The sequence below is a fragment of the Strigops habroptila genome, chromosome 3 (assembly GCF_004027225.2).
Source record: "Strigops habroptila isolate Jane chromosome 3, bStrHab1.2.pri, whole genome shotgun sequence".
NCBI classification, from domain to species: Eukaryota; Metazoa; Chordata; class Aves; order Psittaciformes; family Psittacidae; genus Strigops; species Strigops habroptila.
In genome coordinates this window covers 67,414,892-67,439,063 of record NC_044279.2, presented here as the reverse complement: position 1 = coordinate 67,439,063, position 24,172 = coordinate 67,414,892, and the positions used below count along the sequence as shown (strand labels likewise).

At 39.1% G+C, this 24,172-nt stretch overlaps 1 protein-coding gene across 8 annotated transcripts in view; it reads right to left on the bottom strand.

Annotated features, from left to right (window-relative positions):
- The window catches only part of BICD1 (BICD cargo adaptor 1), a 173,936-nt gene that overhangs the window by 79,747 nt on the left and 70,017 nt on the right, over positions 1-24,172 (bottom strand). For all 8 annotated transcript variants that reach the window (XM_030481151.1, XM_030481142.1, XM_030481143.1 and 5 more), the window contains exon 2: positions 7,550-7,762. In XM_030481151.1, the coding sequence (XP_030337011.1) occupies positions 7,550-7,762 (213 nt within the window). The remainder of the gene's footprint in view (positions 1-7,549; positions 7,763-24,172) is intronic.

Here is a 24,172-nt window from a genome sequence, read left to right as displayed (position 1 = left end):
GTTAACACCCGGCTGCTTACAGAAACTGTTAACACGTTTTTAAAGAGGTCCAGATAAGACACAAGTATATACTGCAGTTTGATTTGAAGCCAGGTAAGCAATAACTAATAAAATTTCACATAGAATCATAAAGGTTGGAAAAGACCTTTAAGATCAAGGCCAACTGCAAACACAGCACTGCCGAGTCCACTACTAAACCATGCCCCTAAGCACCACACCTACACATCTTTTAAATACCTCCGGGGATGGTGACCCAACCACTTCCCTGAGCAGCCTGTTCCAGTGCTTGACAACCCTTTTAGTGAAGAAATCTGAACATCGTGCTATTATATGATAATCAGGAATAAGGTCAATCTGAATTTTTTTTCTGGAAAGCAGAAGGAAACAATAAATTTTTAGCAAACTTTTCAGCCTCTCAAGACAAAAAAAACCCACCCGTTAGCACTGTCAGCAATGCAGGGAGAAAAATTTATGAGGGTGGCTAGGCACCAGCAAGCTGGAAAATCTCCCTTCAGCAAGCTTTTCTAAAAACAAGAGAGAGAAGAGAAAAACGCCTCCCAGCTGGCAAAGTAACAAATTTATTTTCTAAGCCTAATTTAGAGCTGGTTCTAGTCAGTTGAAGGAAACTTCCAAAACAAAGGAATACAAATACAGTCAGACTGACTATGCTAATACTACCCTAAATTGTGATGAGAGCATTCTCTTCAGAGGAGGAACAGTTCTGCCATGTCTCTATCATGCCTTGGCTGCATTTTCTTTCTCAGGCAGCTCTGACCCCCACAGTCATCTCCATCAGCTGCCCTGGCATCACAGTCCTACAGCTTCTTTTCAGAAAGCAGAGCTTGCATGAAAGCACATTAAGGTGAAGACACCATTACCAATGGCCACACTGAATACTTCACCATATTTTCTTACTCATTCTTCCTCTAGAAATGAAGCCATTGCTGCAAGTACCACCATAATATTAATAAAATAAATATATTTATAATGCAGGCTTTATTTAATCTGTGTAAATGCCAAAAGAAACCCGTTCTTCAGTAGATTGACAGAGATGAGTCTGTTGATGTGGCCGCTAGGAAGCACAGGACAACACCACAAGAGAGCAGGCGAGACCATGGAAGGATGCTGCATGTATTGTCACAGTCAACACTGAAGTCACTTAAATCACTTCACTATCTAGGATAATTGTCGAAGCACAATCACAGGTTCCCTATTCTATGCATGAAGAAAATTAGACAACTACAAAGGAAAGCAAGCTAATAACATTGAAGAGAATTCACTCTCTAAGACAGCCTTGTCACTACGGCCAAGCCACTAAAACATGCTTCCCACAGTACATGGTCCTTAACAGTGATTCCTCTCCTGGACTTACCTTTCCTGTCTTTCTTCAACACATAGTTGGAGAAAGTTACGTCACTTGCTACCTCACTGAGCTACCTCCCTCCAAGAGCTCAGCAGTCAAACCACTAGCCACGGGAGATCCAGGCTGAAGACCATACTCTCTCTGAGGGTTGGAGACAGCCTTTGCCGAGGCTGTAACCTCACAGAGGAGAGTCTGGGGTTCTGGTCTCTGCCCCAATTAATATTTAAGTATTTCTTATTAAACATTAATTGAAACAGGGACCTGAACTAGGTTCCCTATTTCCAGCTGAGTGGCTTAGCCTTTAGGCTACAGTCATTCTTCTAAGTTTGCTCACTTTTGACTCACAAAATACTAGCTATACCCCATATAAGTGGAACAGCTTCATCTGAAGGAATGCAAAGCCTGCCAACTGACTGCCGGGGCACTTTCTTCAGAGAGAGTAGTGGATTCATAATCCCTGAGGTAGAGAAGAAATTGGAGCCTCAAACATTGCCACAATCACAGAACCAGAGAGTGGAAGGACTAGATGATGAGGTCAGCTAGGGAAACAGCTCCTTGGAGGATCCCAGTAGCACCTACAACAATGTTCAATATCCAGCAATAGAGTAGTACTAGTCCTCAGTCCAAGCCAGAGGCATTCCTGAATGCATCTGAAATAGACTTTTACATGAGCAGAAAATTTTACAGGTAGAAACTTAGACACCTAAAGACTGTAGGAGCCATGAGGAGTAGATGACAATTGAATGTATTACAGATCTCAGTTTTGGACCTAACTGTATCCTACATTAAATAGGAAGCACTCCGTACCTAAATCCTGTTACAGTCTCACCCTAGAGCAACAAAACAAGAACCTGAAATTGGTGCGGGTAAGTCCTGTTTAAACCATGAAAGGGGATTAAGTAGGTACGTGTTCACATTTAAAGGTTTTAGGCTTTACTCTGAATTGCCAAAAAAAGAGGGAAAAAAACCTCCTAAATCTTCAGACTGAAAAATTATAATTTCCAAATATGAAATAGCCAATTAGGAATTTTTGAATGTATATTTAGTATAGAAATACCAGTTCTTACTTATTTTTATTTTTTAGACAAAAGTTAACTTGAACACAATGCCTGTACATTTTCTCCATTTCTCATGTATTTTCAGAAAGCAGATGTGGCCCCTTAGCATGCATGTCTGAAATGGCCACAGCTAGCAGTAACACTTCTTACAATTATTTAGCCAGCACAAGCACTCACACTTTGCATCATATGTAGGTTCCCCTGAAAAAAAATGTCCAGGCTATCACACTCAAATATTTCCTCATTAGTGTGAGGTACAAGATCTTTGTACTGCTGAAGCGAATAAAAGTTAAGCTATTGATTTCAAGGGCAGTGGGGCTGCACAACATCATCTTAGATTTTTTTTTTCACTTAGTTTCAGCACATCATCCCTCACTAATTTGTATTTTTCTCCCCATCCACTTTTTCACTGCCCTTATCCCTGCTGTTGCCCTCCAGAAGCCCAGGTGCGTGCTGTTGCCATGGCTTAACACTGCCTTCACATAAACATTTGGGTTCATCTGTCATCTCCTGGACTGCAGGTACCCAGGTGCTGATTTTTTTCTGCAATCCCAACAGCTGCTGCAGTGACATTTAGTAGCACACACTACCAGTTTTAACCCTTTGCTTCCTGACTTTCTTATGTTATTCCTCCTCTGTTTCACTAGTCTTGTTGGGAAGAGAGAGCTGACCCATACCTGCCAGCCTCTTCAGACAAAAGCATGCATCTACCCACACTCCCACAACTCCTAATCCTAGTCGCATAACACCTACAAAACTCAAACTGCACCATATCTTCCACCTCCATTTTCTAAGTTTCACCTGCTTTCCCTCATTGCTTCATGCTCTTTCCCCTCCAGTTACCACCTGTTTTGAATCAGATGCCCTGCTCCAAGGCATTCAGCCTACCCCTGGAGGAGAAGTATGATCTCATCACAATAACTTTCTGCTCCAGCTTCTGAGCTGGGTCATCTGTGCTTGCATAACCACCTCTGTCAGTTACCAACTTCTCAGGGTAGTGATTTCATCATCTTTATCCATCTATAAAGATTTTTCAGTGGCACAAATGAAAGAATCAGTTACTCACACCCTGATCATAAGTAAACACTGTGTTTTTAAATAGTAAAACAAAACCCAGAGAATTAGAAAATGAAAAAATATTGCATTTTAAAAGAGTATTTCTTTAACATTCATAATAGAGTCAGGCAATTCGTACATGGTTAGAAAAGGTTAAATGAGCTAATAACTATACTGATGTCTTCACACAGAGAAGCCATCTACCATGAACTGTGTAATGCACAACATACAGGTTTTATAACTCTGGTCTCTGACTGCTAAAAAATTATATTTCTGGCCTCAGTTTTAAAATCAGTTTATTTTTTGATTACAGCAGTTTGAAGAATCTCCAGATAACCTTCTATATCCCCTGTCTGAAGTCTTGGTAGGAGAAAAGAATAAAAAGGGCTCCCTGCTTTCCAAAATGTGTATTTTATTTAGTTATGTGATAGTTAATAATATTCCTATCTAAAACTCAAGGGATTTTTCTTGCATCCAAAATAATGCTGCTGGTGTATTACTCTTTTGATCATTTTAACATGAATCTAGAAAGACATCTGTGTACAGAGATTCCTGATGCATCCTTCACCATCAGGGTGAAACGAATGCTCAAGTTCTTAAAAAAGTATGTCTTTCTCTAGCGATGAGCATTAAAATCAGTTTGTTTGCTTTCCCAGACCGAGATGCGTAATCTCCAGAGACCTGTGTGTGATACATTCCTTTTTATAGCAAGAGGGTTCCAGGTCAAGCTGCCCTGCAGGCATCAGCTGTGACTATACGGCAGACACTTGCAAAAAGGCATGAATTTTTAAACTCTCGATCTATGGAATTCCCAAGATTCCTAAAAGCCATCAGCATTCATGCGAGTCTGAGGGTTCACAAAATGCTCATGCACATTCATGTGACTACGGATTTCTGAGAAAATTCAGAAAGCAGAATGTATTCAGAAGAGAATTCCCGTGACAGACTAGAGAATGGAGAAGCACTGACTGTGTTATTTAGGGATGTGGTAGCAATAACAGGGGTCACTTTTTGAAAACCTAGCTATCAGTCTTCAGTATCATAAGGGACTGAGTGCATGAATAAGTACCATAAATTTCTGTCATCTATGCAAAAATGCTGCACACAACAGTTTTGCAAATCTTTTAAGTCTAAAGGTGAAAGGAGTGATTATCTGGTGGGGTCAGTGTACAACTATAAAGCATATTCTCAAGGGGGAGGAGGGAGGTTGGCAGGTGGGCAGGGAGGGGAAGAGGCAGGATACAGCCAGGTGACTTGAATCCAGAATCTATCTTTGCATCACTTAGTACAGTTGTTCGCTCAGCACAGTGCTCACATAAAGAGCATTTTTTTTTTTTTTCTCCATGTATTTCTCTAATTAGATTTTCAAATATACTGGCTAAAAACACAAATTACCTTCTCACTGTAGCAAGCTACCTGTGGCAGGTTCTAATGAATGTCTTTGCCTCAAAATGTACCAGATGTTTAATATATAATGGTTGTCAAGATTAGGAGTAAACTAAGTCTGCCTTTTCCTATCAGCAGTATCCTGAATCAGGCAAAGTTCATAAACACTTACAGTAGAAGGGGATCTCATTTCTGAAGGCACTTGGACATTGCAGACATAGGATTTACGTTTTTGGACCAAGGTATACCGAGCTGGGTACAAGGGTGAGAATTCTTTGAGCACAAGGTGAAATACCAGTGTAATTCAGTGTGACAAGATCCCTAACAGCGCCGAGGTAGGTGTCAATCACTCTCTATCTCTTATTATATTCAAGAAATTCATCATAATAGTGTGTCATGTAAGCTTGGTAATGAACTGACTGCACTAATCCCATTTATGTTTAAACACATTGATTATAGTTCCATAAAATAAAAGTTCAACATAGTCAAGGACTTTGTACTCAGGGTCCCACATCATCTTAATAATAACGAGTTTATCAGCCTTATTTTTATTCAAGTAAATCTAATTCTTGCACTTTAATGAACTACTAGGGGTTGTTTCTATTTAACATTAGAACAGGAAATAATTGCAGCTGGTCTCACACTAGGGGTTACTATGATCTCCAAAGAAATGAGGACAATCAATATTCTAGGGAGGACAAGTACTGAAACTGCCTCCTGAGTAACTTGCAGATCAATAATCATGATAGAAAATGGAAGGGAGATTTGTAACTGAAGGAATCCCAAGGAGACCCTAGAGGAAGGAATCAAGTACAACGGCAAACGTGTATTTTCTTTAACTCAGTTGTCCATTTGTGACTCCAGGTCATCCGGACCTGCAAGCTTTAACCACATGGTTAGGCAGGTGTGTCAGCAGCTGGTTGCCTGCTACCATGAAGATTTTAGGATATGATTTTAAGGTGAGTAGATATTAACTTGATTTTGAGTTTTGGGGTTTTTGTTGTTGTTGTAAACCAGAGCAACAGCAATTACAATCACATATTTTAATTGGAATTTGTGAATAAATAGCATATATTTACTTCTTACTGAAACTTGATTTGTATTATGGGCAAGTCCAGTGCAACCATTAAATAAGAACTTTCAATGGGAATAAAGGACCAAGTCCCAGGGAGATCCTGTGCCAAGGGTTTCTGTGGGTCAAAAAAATGCCATTCCACTCAGCTACAGAAAACATTATTATCTTTGTTAATGTGTTAAACACACATGAAAGAATCACTTCCCAGAATCACCTACGAAAGATCTTTTCCAGCAGCTGGACAGTGGGGAAAGCCCATATGTCAGCATTTCTGAGGAAAGCAGGGAAGATATGGGGTTATTTCCAAGTGCTGCCTTCCCATGCATGTAGTTGCTCTGCTTAGAAAACTGAATCTGTAGAGATTTATAAGAAAAAGAGCAAGACTGGTATGAATGAGGTATGAACATGTGTGTGAAAGCACTAGAAGAAATGGCAGAAGGATAAAAGTGTGCATTGATGGCACCTTAATGAACAGGCGATCAAAATCGTAGCAGACTCATATGCAACTTCTCAGACACCCAGGCTGCAAAAACCGCCTACACCCAGAGAAGTGGACTAGAGAGCACCAAATAGATCAGCAGTGTTGCACAGGGACTCACAGGAGTGGCACGAGCCAAAGAGAAAAATATCAATAAATGTCATCTCCTTAGGGGCACAAAAGGCACATGCAAAATGAGCACATTGTCACAAATCTACAAGGAACCCAGGACTGGTGATGAGGATTCCTTATCCTCCATTTCACCGTAATTAATGCTGGTCAGAGTGGTGGGACACACCACTTAGTGAGTCTAAGATGTGTGTATTTAAAAGTCCAAGAAAGTGAGCAAGAGCCAATTTGCTGGCAAAGCTGAAGGAAACAGATCCACCTTCCTCTCATGCATGGTCTTGTGCTGAGCTCTGCTACATGAGTTGTGCAAATTAACCACCAAAACAGAAAGAATAAACTAGTAAAATTATATCAGTCCTCTGCTAACTACGATATAGAAACAATAGTAAGTAAAAAGAACTTCTGTGTAAACCCAGATTTCAACAAAAAAAAAAAAAAGAGAAGTTATTAAATATTACTAAATTTGCAACTGAAATTAATCAATAACAAATATGTCCCAAATGGCCACTAACATGGCTTCCTTACTGTTACCCATTTTCTAAACATTAGCATGAATTCTAATTTTGCTCTACAGTAGAAGAAAACTGGTGAAAACTTTATCTACTACTAGCCAATCCAGAATGCCTGAGAAATGATGTAAATGTTGAGAAAGATAGAAGTTGCATGAATATACAAAGAGTGCAGAAAACTGCTTATGTAAAATTCACTTATACGTAGGCAGTATAAAATGTAATGCAAAATTCTAAGAGCGCTTTGGAAATAATATCTTCCTGAATCAGGTTTTATTGTATTGAGGGTGTGGGGGGTGCTACTGTTGTTTAAAAATAATAAAAAGTTACTTCTTTTTCTTTCTAAGTTACAGCCCTCTCAGGCAGTTTCTGGGACAATCAGAGACTGGTAGGTGAGCGTTTTTACTTCTTGTAGTATTTTCATGACTTACAGCCATGCCATCCATGAAACCCCAAGAAAATTCAGCCTCTTGCTCCCTGCATACCCCCAGTTACCTCTTTCAAGTCTTGGACAATAGCAGTGAGTCTCTCATTCTCTGCCTGAACATTGGTGACCACTGCCCTGCTCTGCTTCAGCTCGTTCTGCATCTCCAAAATCTTCCCGAGGTAATAAGCTTCTTTTGATGCAGATTCCTGGAGGAGAGTCTCTTCGCGTGTTTCACCATCTTCAGCCACTTTGCGGTGGATGGAGAAGGACTGTCCAAATGCCTGCAAGAGGAAAACAGTGCACAGTATAAAACTACTGAAGTCCTAGAAAAATTATCAACAATAATGAGCAGCTGCATAGCCAGCAGGAATTAAACAGGTCTCCGAGTCCCAAACTCTCATCTAGTAAGTACTGCCTTAGCAGCTTCCTAGCAGCTAGCTACCTTCCATGCATCTAGCTGAAATGAAGCATCTTCAAGCTCATTTGCAGTATGGATTTATGGCCCTTGTCCAGGCAACCTCCACTGAGATCAAGACGGTGCTCTGCTAGCTAGCCGTTAATTAGCACCAATGTTTAACATTCTTGCATGAGGCCAGCTGATAAGTTATCAGTTCCTTTGTTCTCTGGTTCTGCAAAGTGTGGTTTGGTTTGTTTTCACAGAGCATGATTAACCAAAAAATCTTTCTAAACTGCTTTCCATTTTTAACAATCTTTTATTATAGGAACTAACTCCCTGGTATAGAAAAAAGATCCCTTAACTTGAGAGAAAGATAAATGAGCTGAGTACAAGCAGTGACCATCCACATTGGTATTAAGCTTAACACAAGAGTTTGACAGCCCCTTTACTTCATTTGTACTCAGTGTTTTCTGCTTCTGATGAAAAGAAACAATAATCTGAAACAAAAGTTCCAACCCCCTGTCATGGTCTAGACCAGGCACTAGACTAGGTTGCTGAAAGCCTCATCCAGCCTGACCTTGAACATTTCCAGGGATGAGGCATCCACAACTTCTCTGGGCAACCTATTCCGGTGCCTCACCACTCTCACCACTCTCACAGTGAAGAACTTGAAAGCAAAGTACAAGCCACCATAGTAGAAAAGATGGAAATATCACTTAGCTATGAAAGGCAGAAGGGAAAAAACATGCAATAATATAACAACATAAAAAATAATGTAATAATACAAAATAATATATAAATAAAAATAAAAATAGTAATAAAATAAGATATAAAGTAAAATAAAATTAAACCCTGTTTAATTTGTATTGCCTTTAAAAACAGACATTTGGTTGAAAATGACACAGCCTAATTCTGGAAAGAGCCAAAAGAAGGCCTCTAATGTTAAGAATATTTAGCCTAACATACGTGAAAGCTCTCTCATACATCTTAATTCAAAAAGAGTATTTTTGAATTATTTTTTTTCCCCCCAATATAGAAAAGAAAGCTATGTCACTGTAATATATGTTCTTTCAGTGGGAAATTCTCCCCAAAAGCCTAATTTCTACCCAGTTCTATAAAACCACAAAGCAGAACACACATTTGTACCCACTGCAAGCAGTGGCCTCCTTTACCTTCCTGTCGATAAGAACTACTTGCCAAATGAAATCCATTGTTTTATTGTCACTATTTATAGCCTTTCAGAACACGTTCTAAGTTTTACTGGCACTAGAACTGAAGCAGTCCCTTAGAAACTTCAAAGCAAAACCCTGTTCAAAAACTTTTTAGCTTTTAAGTCTACTTCACTTAGAGAATCCTGTGAACTCAGCATTAAAGGATTCTAAAAATATTCAATAATGTACTAACCCAGCTGTCTTCTCAAAACACTGTAAGGTACCGAAATAGCAAGCATCAGCAACTTGCCAAATAGGATTTTTCAAGTAACAAGAAATCCAATTTAATGAAACTGTTAAGGACTGATTCAGTCACTGTATCCGTGAATCTAAGAAGATTGTTTCAGGAACACTGCTAATAAATTATATCTTACCCTACATACTTATATTCAATGGCTCACTGTTCCTAATTTGAGACAGAGCAAAAAGCACCAGTCTAATAAAGACCCTACAAGATAAAGGCCAGGGCAAAAATCAAAACACGGCAAGACAGGAGGTAGGACTGACAGGTCTGGAGAAGCTCCTGAAGCAATGGGAACTGGAGCCGCCTCTACCAGAGAACTATAGTTAGAGCACTATGGGTACATACCAGTATAGAGTGATGATGGCCTTCCAGGTGCATAGTATTTTTATCTCAAATGTACGTTGAAGGTATATTTTAGCATGTATGATGTTTGAGAATGACCATGAGTACAGATTCTGGGGAGGATGCATAGCATAACAGAAAATTACTGTGTAGTTAACATTTCCTTGTACCTATGTGTACAGAAAATGTCAAGGAAATAATTCAAACACTTTTTCCTGTGAAAACAAATTTGAACATTACTGTATATTATACTATGCAATTTCTTTCTTAAACTGCTATCAGTATGTTAAAAATCAGAAAGAGACACAGGAAGTATATTTCTCTTTCCATACAGATGTAAATTACAAGGAGAGGAACATGAGACGTCTTCTATAATTAAAAAGCAAGCAAAAACTCCTTCTTCTGTGTTTCATGGTCTGTATAGCTTAAACTTTCCAGACATAACCACTTAAGGCCTTCCATGAGATTGACCACTTTTAAATTAAGCCATGCATTAATGTTTTTAAGCTGTTAGACAGATGTTTGTTCTATTTTATGTTTTATAATGTGCTTAATTTATAAAAACCTTAAAACCTTGCTACGATATAAATATTTCGATTAACTATGCTCACTTATTTCACTGAAGCCATCCCTATAGTTGGAAAAATGAGTCATCTGAAAAAATTTCCAGGTCAACTAACCTTGTAAGAGGCACAAGAGTTGTCTTCCAATGACTACTGGTTTCCAAGCCTAGAATGTGACGATACACCTCTCACCATTGCTTCACATGAACACCGTGCCAAAAGAATGAACAGGCTGCAGCCTGGGAGAGCTGGAACAGCCCACTTCAGCCTTCACAATTACATCTTGAACATGTTGGACATGAAATCAAAAGGACTGTGGAAATAGCTTTCTTTTGACACCACATGACACCAAGTGAGAGGAAGGATCACCATGCAAATGCAGAGCAGATGTTCCCTCTGTTCACTACTGAAGAAGATACTGATATTTTGGTCAGATATTTATACTGAAAGTATATAGTTTGGCTCCTGGAGAGATGCTGTTTCTACCTAAAAGTACTTTTTCACCTTTATTAGTACAACTCCAGCTTCCCCCTAAACCAAATTTCAGGTGATGCCAGGATGGCAAAAGCAGGGCCAAGCTCTTCAGTGCCATTCCATATTTTCAACTTGATTAGGACAAGTATGTCAACATATGCTACAGAATTCTCTGACCCAGCCACAAAGAATTAACTGCAGAAGCAAAGAACTGTGGTTGTAACTGCAGGAATGGTGCCCAACTTGCATTGTTTCTATGATAGCATTTTGAATAGTTACTCTACTGTATCTTGCAGATTATTTCTTTTCAGCATGGTGCTGCCTTGCTTGGTATGACTACTCATTAAAACCACTTAGAAATCACTACTGGTCCCTTGGCAGCAATCACATTACAGAGCTTTTCTGACAAAGCAGATAAACTTCAAAATTCATAGTGGGATGCAGAGGGGGCTGTATAGCCCTTTATTTCTTACTATTCCCTTGAGAAACCTGATCCCCATGTAGGCACGTTAGTTTAAGTCACCTACAAAGACTGAGGTACATTTACTATTTTGACAAAGATTGTCCTAACAGAGACCAGTCTGAATTTCACCATATACTCATCACATCACTTCTCTCAAGACTTTGCTTGAAAGGCTGAATTAAGAGTTACTTTATATAGTAAGTTGGTCATAAGAGCTGAGTAACAATGTGCCATTAAACATTGTGTATATATTCGGAGACCCAAGAACTGTATTACAGTTTCATAAGTTTTTAGGGGTGTCTTAAAATTTGAATTTTGAGAACAATAAAATCATGATCAGTATTTGAGTGCATGATAAAGAATGGCAAAAGTGGGCACACAGAGATGAGAGGTCAGTCTGATCACGAGGAAAGGTGTAACTTTTGAGGAAAAGGCCATTTGCCATTGAACTCTAAATAACCCCAGACGGAAATTCCAGTGTCAGAGTCAAACTAGCGTGAAAGAACTAATGTAGTGAATAAAATGGGCACAGATTTGTAAAAGAGCAATAGAAAAATGTGAGTGTTCCAAACAACATATGTAAGAATACTTACATGACAAATATAAACAGCAACAGAAAGCTACTGCGCAGTGAGTGACATGAAATGATGACTGTAAAACAAAAATTATGTTTAACACTTGGGAAAAAAAAAAGAAGGAAAAAATAAGCTAGATGTCTAATTTAGGTGTAGAAAGCAGCACATATGTAAAAGATCAACTAAAAACATATATAGGTAATGAATGATGCTATTTCTGAGTTTCAGTTTTATTTTTACTAGCCGCCTCCTGGGGCAGGAATTCTGAAGTGTTTGCATAGAAATTCACTCTTCTAGCCTGTGATGATTAATAAGCAATAAAACATGACCTGACTGCTATCAGAATGAGCAGGCAGCCTACCTTTATGGCTTTGACACTTAATGTAGCTTTTCTGATGCATAATGCAACAGCATTGAGCTTTCTCAAATGATTACCTATTTCAACTTGCTGCAAAGCAGAATGCATTATATATTAGTTACCTTCACACTCCTAACACAAAAGCAGGGAAAAAACCGCTTGGGATTACCCAAGAGGGCAGCATATTTCCTAGCAAATGTCAGTACGGCCTCACAAACGCTAGAGATGCCTAACTGGGGTTAGTGTCAAGGACAGGCCTTATTTCATGGCACAACTTGAATGCTCATGAATATTCCCTTAGTCACTTGCAATTCCATGTCTCTCTTTAAGATAAGAGATTTTTACATTTTTTTAAAGCTTACTATATATTTTTTTTTCTTTTCTTCACAAGTCATTAACCAAAGCTCAGGGGGCTCTGACATTTTTCTGGTAAGAATCAATCAGTGGCAGACAGAGGTCCCCTCTAGGCAAGGCTGAGCAGACTCTAGCTTAGCCCTTCTCTCAAAACCGGCTGGTACAAAACTGCCTCCCCCCCCCTTACACCACCCCCCCAAAAAAAATATGATATGGCTCCATTTAGACACACTTCCTTAATTTACTTTCAGTACTTTACACCCCGCTCACCTGAATGCTGCTGAATTCAACCTGCACATAGCATTTTATTTTCTAGCAAATCAAAGCCAGCATTCAACCTAACTGGAAATCTCTCTCTCCATGGGCTTTCTTACAGTCAAACGCTCAGTGCCCAGTTCTGATCACTTGGCTGTTTGCCATTCCCTGCTCCCTCACACTTTGGGTACACAGATGGTCCAGGATCTTGGACAAGGGCTGTGTTTTATTCTTGAAGCACACCTGAGTCTAAATACAACTGGAGTTTCTTGGCAGCGTTGCAGTGCAACAGCGAACAACAGTGCCCTTGCAGAAGTGACTTTATGTAGTTGACATGACCTCCTGATGTTCATTTAAGATGGCTGAGAGAGGACAACAGGTTTCCTTTTGGAACCTAATACTGAAGTGATTGAAGTTTTCAAGTGCAAACAGTAGGCATATTGCAATCAAAACAGACAGATGCATGCTTAATGATGACAGAAGAAAAAAATTAATAGGTATTGTGTGGATAGTGCATACAAGATGGACAGACCATGCAGGGAAGCAGATTGAAAACTCAAAACCAGATTGAGAACACAGCCTGAATCAGCATGGGCATATAGGCAAGAAAAATAGACCATGAACTTTTGGGTTGACAGTTTGAAGTTGAAAACAGCTTGTTGTTTTACAGATACAGAAGTGTCCCATTTGTCTGATTCCTCCTGTTTTCAGGAAAGCAGGATGCTGAACTCTCCTACAGAGAGGCAGAAGATAGAAAGATGCTTGATCCCATCGCTAATTCCTATTCCAGCTTAGAACAGCAAACAAGGTTCCTAGACTTAACCAAACACACCCCCACTGCCCCACACCCTCCCCAGTCAAAAAGAAATAGGAGATAATTGATCAAAATTCAGTTTTACCTGAGCAATTGTTTAACCACTGGTAATTTCATAATTACCAGACTCAAGAAGATCAGGTTCATGCTCTCAGCCATACAACATGAATAGGATTTTGTGTTTGTTTGGGGTTTGGTTTTTTTTCTTTTTTTGTAATGTAACAATATGCCTTTTACTTCATATGCCCCATTTTAGAGAAAAAACACTAAATGTTTTTTGCTGTGCTTGAAACAAGCTGACAAACTGGCGTTTCCTTATTTGTTCTTATGTGATCGGTCTTCCTTCTGAAAAAGGTAAAAGTTAAACTTTAAAGGACAGTTGTTTTCAATTCATGCCTTGCTACAATCACTTGACATGACCTTTAGGAAATTGTTCCTCAACTCCCTGTTTGGAAAATGTAGAGGACGGCATCTGCTAGGCAGTGCGAAAGGACTGTTATGATAAACCCACTCACAATCTGAGATATGATAAACTACAGTGATGAGCACAGTATAGGTAACTATGATAAATCCATAAATGTTACTTGAAGAAGCTATTGCCTCCTAACGGCAAAAAGCATTTAACTTTATTTCCAAATACCAGCTTAATTAATCAACTCAATTCAATAATAATGCAAATGCTGGTGCAATAGTAAAGTCATGGAAGTTAATACCTGCATAAGAAATTTAACGTGCAAAAAAGACTTGCAAACCAATGTGCTGGAGGTTTTATCTATGCCACAAATACTGAGGAGATCAGATACATGGAAAACATAAGTAATACTGAGACTGTTTACAGATGCAGAGCAGTATGACAAAAGTCAACAATTCATAGTCTTGTTCCCAAGGAAGCTTTGGATAAAAGCGTGCACAATGTGGACGTCTTGTGTTTGTTCTCAATAGATCCCTACAGTGCCTACAGGCTTGTTGAAATTCATATATCAGATGCTAATCAACAAAGCCTTCAGAAAGTACTGAGCATTTACATTCAACTCAGCTACAGACATGGCCATGCTTCTGCAATTCTAGTGCATGTTGTGCTGACTTCAATCAATATGCCATGGTGTGAGGCCTTAGGCAACCATGCTGCTTTTTTATAAATATTCCTAAATGTGATGGTTAGGAAATATTAATAGACAAGAAGAAGAAATCACTACCATAAAAATGAACATTCAATACTAACCTTCATTATTCATCAGCAATCCAGTAAAAGAGGGAATGAATAAGAATTTCCATTTAATTGCCTTTAACAGTACACTAGATTAGGATTTAAATTCCCTGTCCTGAGCATTCCCTCCAGGCACAGAAAGCACAAGTAAGGAGAAGCTTGTAACAAAGAGCACCACTTATCTACAACTAATTAGTTTCATGCTGGTAATTTTAAATCAGCTCTGTACAAAGTGAATATGACCAATAATTAAATTATGTTGATAACAAAATAATTTATACATTGTTAATGAAACATAAGGTGGCTTAAAAATTTGCACCAATGTTTATATTGGTGCTTATATGAGTTTGCACTGCTATCAGGCCAACCTCTAGCTATTACAGAATTCCAATTAAAACCAACAGAAACATTACCAGAACAAACACAAAAGACTGTCAAAGATTTTTTATTATTATTTATTTATTTTTAACAAAACGTGTCTGAAGCCTGAGATGGAGCATGCTTTCCATGGAGGCTCTATTACCTTCGCAGCAAACAAAATCCTACGTTTAACTAAAACTTTTTTTGCTTTTTCTCCTTTCTGACTGGTTTTCTTTTTTTCTGTTTTTCTAACTATGAAATGGCTGAGATAATTGCAATTCCTCCTCCTGCACTTGCTTGAATAAATCTGCAAAGAGTTTGTGCCAAAATCCAATTCTTCTAAGAGCTGTCGGCCTGCTGGGACATTCTAGTTATTTCACATTAGTTCTCTGTATGTAAACTCACATTCCATAGTGAGAGCATGTTTATAGTGCATTTTAGGAGTAGTCTGCGCAAAGTCATGTTGCTAGAGAACAATAAAAACAAGCCGTAAAGTATGCCAACTGCATTGTACACTGCTGCTACCACTTTTGCCTTAGTTTTCTGCTGAAGAGACGTCTCAATGTTTGTGATGTACAGGGAAAGATTATTTCCAGCTGAAAAAGCAGAAGGGGGAGGAAGGAAGGACTCTTATTACAACAAATTAGGACTATAAGGAAGTGGAACCTGCATGTCCAGTATGCCTCTTCTAGAAGAGAAGGGAGGAAATAAGGAATAGGGACACAACCACATCCTAGATACAGATGCACACCAACTAGTGAAGGTAGAGGGAGCAACGAAAGAGGAAAGCACTTCTTACACATTAGAGTAAAAAAAAAAAAAAAAAAAAAAAAAAAGGAAAATGAAGAAATTCTATATCAGTGTCTGCTGCAGACGTTAAGGAGTATGCCTCAACACAGATACAAAATATGATGAGTAGAAAAGTACAATTATATTGTCATAATATTAGGTTTGTGCTAACTATCAAGTACATCCATACAATTTTAAAAAAAAGCTCATTGTTATTTTCCCACACCATCCCGGAATAACAGAACTATTTACACACCCGTAGGTTACCTGCTTCCTGAATCACCTGAAAGCTTTAAACTAGCTGGGCCCCACTTTGGGAGAGATTCTGAGATTTAGTCTCAAATTTAGAAGGAAACGGTATTCTGCTGCTTTAGCTGTGTTTACAAATGTCCTGGAAGCAACAGAACATCTATTTTATTTAGATCCTCTTATTACAAAGTTTTGTTCTATTTTCTCTCAATTAAAAAAAAAAAAAGCAGGGTTCTAAACCTACATATTCTGAGTAAATGGTAAGTAGCAATGTTTTTGCCAAGCAGCAAAATGAAAGATTTTCTTCTCTAAGAATAGGAAACTCCTCTTCTTGAGTAAGAAAACAAGTAATACAGGTACAAATTTGTCTTCAAAGGACTGTAAAATATCGCCCTCGGGCAGACGTCATTAGGCTCAGAATACTTCTCTTTGTCATACAAACAAAAGAAATTAGAAGCTAAACCGGGCATTTCGATTCTCCACATTTTCACAGAGAGGGAAAAAACTTAACTCCTTTAAGGTATTTTTTGGACCCACAGCAAAGTCTCAGATAACCAAAGCAGCAGTATCTTAACCTTGAACTGACATTCAGAGACAAGCATAAAGACTTCCTCTACCCTTCTTCATGTTTCTCAGACTTTTACAAAATATGCTGTTATGGCTTGTCTATCTCAATGAGTACCCCCAAATGCAGGGGAAGAAAAAAACCAACTACAATCAGCATGTGCAGAGGTAAACAATAACATCCCAATCCTCACAAATGCTATTTTTTTCCAACAATTTGCAATGCCCTCTTTGAACCTTTTCATGAACCTCAAGAGATTGGTTTCTATAGAGTTTTTTAAACAAAAAAGAGAGGGGGATTACTTGTCTCTCAAAATGAAGCAGCTCTTTTGGTGCCTCTCCCCTCTCCCCAGTAGGCTCCATTTGGAAAATACCAAACTGGCTGTGACTAGTTCTTTATTATCCTGCTTGTAATATGACCCAAGCACAGACCTGCTGAGCTGACTGCATTCAGATGGGCTTCTCAGGAGATCCACTCCCAGCATGCACAATGGTTCATGCTATGGAGCCATCCAGTAGCATACTATTCCGGGAAGTAGGAGCCAAAGCTGTCTGAAGAGTTGCGGAAGGCTCTGTCAGCCCCAAGTGATAAAATAGCAAATTAAAAGCATTATGTTAAATGCAAAACAGCATATGGGAGTAAAAGGAGCAGACCTAACTCTACAGGCACAGCAATGAGCCCTATATAAGTCTCACTGTCAATAGCCCTGTGAAACAACCAGCCCAGGAAGAGCAGCAGTTGGGAAGACAAAATGAGTTTCATTGCTGGGTGTGCCTAAAAGGTTTCCTAGATGAGAAACCTCTATATGTGCAGAACTGACCTCTGCTTGAGAGAGAACTGACTTCTGCATTATCTCAAGGTTCACTGATGCTTGGAGTCTAAGACTTTTCATGCTGAAGTACGTGCTTTTCTGCCTGGATTAAGGTAGGCCAAAGGCCAAGATATTTCGGGATCTGGAGCACATTGCATACAAGGAGAGGCTGAAGGAACTGGGTTTGTTCAGCAAAAAGAGAAAACATTAATGGGGAGACCTACTTGCATTCATTCTGCTGCTGCTTGAAAGGGGATAGAGAAGACATGAGTCAGAGGTGCAAAAGAAAAGCGCAGGAGGCCATAGTCTCAACCTGAAACCAAGGAAATTCTCACAAGACAAAGGGAAATTCACTCAGAGTGGCACAGCACCAAAATAAGTGCCCAGAGTGGCTGGGTAATCTCCATTCTTGGAGACTTTCAAACTTGTTTGGGACAAGACCCTGAGCAACACCTAACTATGAGCTTCAAGCAAGTGATGGAGAAGATCATCTTCAGGAAACTCTTCCAAGCAAAATTATGTTATGATACAGGGAGCAACAACATGTGCTGGAAGATCTGGTACACACTACACTTTGCATGGACCATACAGCTGATAGAGCTATGACTCATGGTTGGCCATTTTCTTAGCTATCTTCAACACCAGCCTGAAAATGAAGATGACCAAAAGCAAGACCATTATGGTTTTATTGTAACAAACAAATCCGATTATTTAAATGGAGCAATCGGAGACAGGAAATGTCAACACCAAGAGAGTTGATTTCAAGCACAAATGGACCTTGATTTTTACTTATTTGCAATGCAAGTACTCTCAACCAGTTTTATTGTAGCAGTCATAAAAATCAGTTCCCGAGAAAGGGGTTCAGTCTAACCAAAAGTCATAGTAACTAGACAAGACATAGCTCAGGTCTATAGCAGTCACAGCAGTAAAAGAAGATCTTCCAAACTGCTAAAATCTCATGAAAAACTCTACTTACAGAATTCATGTTTCTTGTATACCCCACTCACTAGTACTCATTAAATTTAAAGTCTTAATTTGTCTGCCATGACTTGTATTCCCATTCTCTGCAGTTCTTTATGGGAATTATCACAGCAGTTTTGACTGCTCCATAGGCAATTAATGAGAATAGACTCTTTCCTTGTGACCACACAAGACATACTTAATGTCAGTAATGTCAGCATGTGGCAACCAGAGTTGTGCTCAGTACAATTAGCTTTGACAATGGAGTGCGAGGAAAGAGCTCCATGTTTCAGTTCCTAGGGCTGAAGTATTTAAGGGAGCTTTGGGGGGAGAGAAGGACACACATTAGCTTTTAGAAAAATAATTTCTAACCTGGAGGTTTAAAAGGAGAAAGAAAAATAATTCAGAGGTTTCTGTTGCTTCAAGCATTTCTAAAACCTTCTAAAAATTCAAGTTGGAAAAAATCTCTAAATACAAGCATGCCCTTCAGAACAAGAGGCCAAAATTACAGACCTCTCCTTTATTTTCAAATGAAGATTTAATTAGAGTGCTGCCAGCCACAGATTTACCATAAGGAACTTTATGCTTCCATTAGCATTGATCAATGCAGCACACACAACTGTTTCACACAATGCTATTGCAGCTAGGTGCTTACTGCAAGTGCTGGATAATTTCATGCCTCCAGAACAAGTGAGATTTTTTAAGGCATATGGTGGTACTGATAATCATGTTACAGCAACAACAGCTTGCCTACTTAATACAAAAAAAAAAAAAAAGTGAGACTCAAAGAATGGGATTGCCATAAATTGTCCCCACTGTAATCCTTAGGGAGCTTTAACTCATTTTGTATTGGGTAAGAAGAGAAAAACCCAAACAAACCCAAAATACCCAACAAAAACCCCTGCTCATTTATTCAACCAAAATAAAGACAGTGACAAAAGGAGTTTGCTGTACACTGCTGACAGTGGATCTACTAATGATGGATTTATCTTGCATGTGAGGTTGCTTGAGAAGGTAGATGGCCTGGCACTCTTCCAAGTACTACTGCATTCACACCAAATGTATCTGTCTAAAGCCAACCTAATGATAAATTGAAGAAGGTAGACCATGCCCCATAATGTGCATTTGCATATCTACTCGTCTTAATGCAGCAGTGCTCTATAGACTGATGAGGCTCCCATGTGTCACCCCAACATAAGAAAAAGGCAGTAGTCCAATCAAGATTTAGCTTTATAGGCAAGAAATCTGCAATCTAACCTATTTGTGCAGGCATAGCTCTCCCAGTGTTTTTGCCTAAGGACTTGGCTGTCCCTAGCACTACTTGCCTTTTACCACACGAACACAGAGGAAGGCAGCTGCAGCAAGGATGAGGTTTGAAAACCACATGCAATCCGGTGAGATCAGGAATCCGCAGACAATATCCAGACACATTTATAGGATAGGCCCGTCTTGCCTCAGCCAGAAATCTTGAGTAGCTCTCAGCTTTATTCTCTGACATAGCTTTAAACACATAATATTGCTTGACAATGAAAACTATTTGTAAAATGTTGTGTCACAGTAAGCAACTGGCAATGGATAACAATTTTAAGAAGATAGTATGCTTTTGCTTTGCCAGCAGCTTTGTCTCAGGGTGACTTATCTTCCAGACTGTAAAATAATTGCATAAGCATATGCAAATCAAGCATCCATGCCCTACCTAGTTCTACTGAGAAAGTAACCAAGCTTTCATTGCCTTCAATAGAGCCTAGATTTTACCCCTGGCTATTTATTTCTGAATGATATACTGTGTTCTGGCTCCTGATTCACTATATTTGCTCATGTGGAAATCACAAGCAAATTGGAAATGGTTTAAACAACTGTTGAAAAATCAGCAAAACCTGTCAATCTCAGATCTTTCAGAGTCAGTCCTATTTTCACAGAGGTTTTTAAACTACCTCACCAGCATCATGAGAATTTTCGCTTTAGAGTCTTCCTTCTCACAACAGCAGTTTTTGTGGAATGGAAGGTCTTCTGTCCACTCTTGACACCTGTCTTCGGGAGCAATGCCCATGCTCAGGCAGACAGCATCAGCAACACGGATCAGAGAATGCCCCAGTCAGCAGCTGGAGATGGAGTGCTTAGCTAGCAAGCTAAATCTGTCACAGCACCGGATGCCAGAGCTTTCCTTTTCTTTTCCAGAAAGGAAGCTTTCACACATCTCTGAACTTGATACTTAGCACACTGTAAAGGAATGTATTCCAGTCCGAGCCAGATGGCCATTTGCACAGTTGCAATATCAGAATGCAAATACCAATGCTTTCCACAAATGATTAAGGTGAATGATTTCCTACTCTTCTGAAGAAATTTAAAACAAAAGTATTAGGGTCAGTACAAATTAAGTACAAAAGAAAGTATCTGTGTATGTTTGCACGTATGCTCACATGCACACCATAAGAAGCAACAGAACATGGGTTGAAAGGAAGTTAGTTATTTGCTAGAGTGCTGTATATGTGATTTCATGTAAAGTAAAAAGGAAGAACAAACTGACCTAAAGATAAAGTGTCAAGATAATGAAGAACAGGACTGAAGCTGTAAAATATTCAGTTAAGTAAAAAAAGATCTGTGAAAATCAGGATTTTTGTGGGAATGAAACAAAATATGAGGCATGATATCAAAACCACCATCCTCTCCTAACACATACAGTCAAAAACCACTTTGTCATTATCAGTGAATAAGAACTCAAGACACATGGTAAGTATCGAACATCTCTGCCCTATGTCACACAAATGACCCTGATATGACTACTGGTGCATACATACATGTCTTGGTTCTTGAAAGTATGTGCATATGAGAGTGAATGAAACCTATAACAGAACAGGTGTAGGTAGGTCAAAGTCAGGCATCTTAGTGATTTTGTAAAATGAGTACCATCCACCCCCTCCATAAGGTCTCCAAAAGCACTGTTTGCCTCACTTTGTAGATAGCTTTTAAAAACAAAGTATCTCTCTCCATCAATGACTCATTACAAGACCTCTTCATATTACCTGAACTACACTGGCTTCACTATGAGTCAAGCACAGCTGGTATTTTGCCCAAAGGCATACATCACAATTCACAAATTTCTATTAATCCTTCAGTGTTGTAGTGGTGCAGCTGGAAGACTGTGGTAGAAGGAGTTAGTGACCCATACCCTTCCTTCCTTCTCACCCATGCAGGTGTAATCTGGATAGCCTGTGACACGAACCAACCATGGCAGAGTAGCCACAACTACTCAGGAGGAGGGATGCAAGATTGCTATCTCTCTATATATAGCTTCCCTCCTTTATTGAATAACTTAGTTAATCAGCTTTAAACATTGGATCCCTTTCTTACTGAGATACCCAAAGAACCAGGAGCTCTCCCCAGTGCAAAACAAGTGATCATAAGCAGCTTCCATTTATTGCTAGCCTCTCATACTCTGTGTTATGAAACATTTCCATTACCCAAAGAACATTTTTAGTCTACATTTGCAGCTTAGACCGAATCATATCTGATGATTCATTAGATGAAAAATACTATCACAACATGACATGATGAAGCTGCCTATAAGGATGCTTGTTTTCCATTCATTGCTTTACAGAGAGGCTTTGGAGAGCATCAGACAAATCTGCATTGGGAAGATATGTCAGTTAATTGAAGTATTTTAACATTAGAAGAGGACAGAGAGTTTCCTATTGAATCCCACTTTGAGGCAACTCCTGAGAGGGTTGATGATTTCTTTTATTAATGTTTTTTAAGCCTACATATCCACAAAACATCTTGAACTTGAACCTCTGAACTGCAGCACATGTACAAATGCATTTGTAGGAAACACCAATAGAGAATGATACACAAAGTGAAAAGGACATTGTGCCAAAGACAACATTTCTTTTGCAATGGATTCATACATACTCCTTTTTGTCAAAATACAGCCATAAGTACCTTTACTGTTGGAAATTTATAAGCCAGCCTTTTAAAGACACTGGTGACTCCATATAACATCTTCGCAGGAGACGTTTAAGTCAAACTTCACCACTTTCAAGTCTCTGTGTACATAAGGGGGACATCACAGAACAAACAAAAGCCAGCCCACCTCAATGACCCTAGGAAATTCGATGGATGTGTGCTCCTCACCATGCTTTTGAAAATCCTGTAAGTAGAGTTGTGTGTATAGCAACATAACACACTCCATGCAGCTATGTAGTGCCCTGTTAATCAGGATCCTTAGGAAGGCAGAGAAAAGACTCTCATGGGGCTTGGCACTATCAGCCAAGACAGGATATGGGCAGCAGCGAACCAGAATGAACGAGCCCTGCCAGATCTGGGCTAACCACTGCAGCTCCAGCAAGCCTGTCCTGCACCACGTTTCTCAGCGCTTCAGGTTTTCCATGGGCTTGCTACTGAAACAAAAAGGCTTAGAAGGTCCCAGAAGCATGATCTTGTGCTTGAGCTGATGAATGCCCTCAAATGGCAGAGTACAATCAAAAGGCTCTGCAGTGGATCCAAGCCACATCCAAGTTTCTCAAGCATTGGTTTCCCCTTACGGGATGAATTGCAAAGCTCAAAAAAACTGTTAACATATCACTGGGAGCTGTGATAATATTTCATAAAGCATGGCTTGGAAGAAAAAAAAACAGGGAAAGGAGAATAGAATGAAACAGTAAATTTCTAGTACTATGCTACCATACATCTCTGCCCCAGTACTTATAAGAAAAGGCTGGCAATATACAGAACCCAGAGATTTATAATGTTATCTCTCTTCAAGGAAATCGATTAGGACACAGTTCAAAGAAAAGGAAGATCAACTTAACTCATCATGATGCCACTGTTTACTACACAAACAGCACCAAGACATTGTGTTATGTATTTTCATGCACATACAGCCAATTGCACACCAGTGCTGATGATTTCAGAACACTCCAGGAAATGGAGATGGATTTTTGATTTAAAAGACTGTTCAAAACCCTTAGGCTACTTTGAAAATAGCAACTCATAGGGGTTTTTTTCAGGGCTACTCAATCCATTTTTGCTAACATGCTCCAAGCAATTTTATGAAGGTCTGTTCAGCAGGAGCAGTGCTGTATTTCAGCTGTGCCAGTTGTGTGGCATGTCATCTTGCAAGTGAGGAATCAAGTATCTTGAACCTTGTCATAGTTATGTCTACAGTAAAGTCCTCCACTTATGCTGTCCTGGTTAAATACGTGTGCCAATGACAGAGAGATGGCACAGGTAAAGGAAAATAAATATTTGAATTATTGCCTTTAAAAGTTCTTTCAGTTCTAGCATGCTGTAATTTATTACTATAAAATTCATATAGATACTATGCAAGACTCAAATTCAATACATACTAGGTTTATCAAAGCTGTGTTCAAAAATAAAACAATGTGGAAGAAGTGCAAAATGTTAAAATGTTTTAAAACATTTTACTTGAAAATACAGCAAACAATTGAGACAGCTCTGCTGTCATAGCAGTATATTTATTAGGAGGCTAGTCCTAACAGGTCAAAAGGTTAAATGTCTGAGCCATTGCGAGAATTACAGGAGGCAGGAAACTATTTCATTAGATCCCAAGATAATCATGTTTCATTGCTGACCCTGGCAACACAGCACAGAATACAAATAATTATTAGAATGACAGCACGCAGCAACCCTTGATGACAAAGGATAGGTATATTTGGAAACAAAAACAGGGAGTTTGGCTTT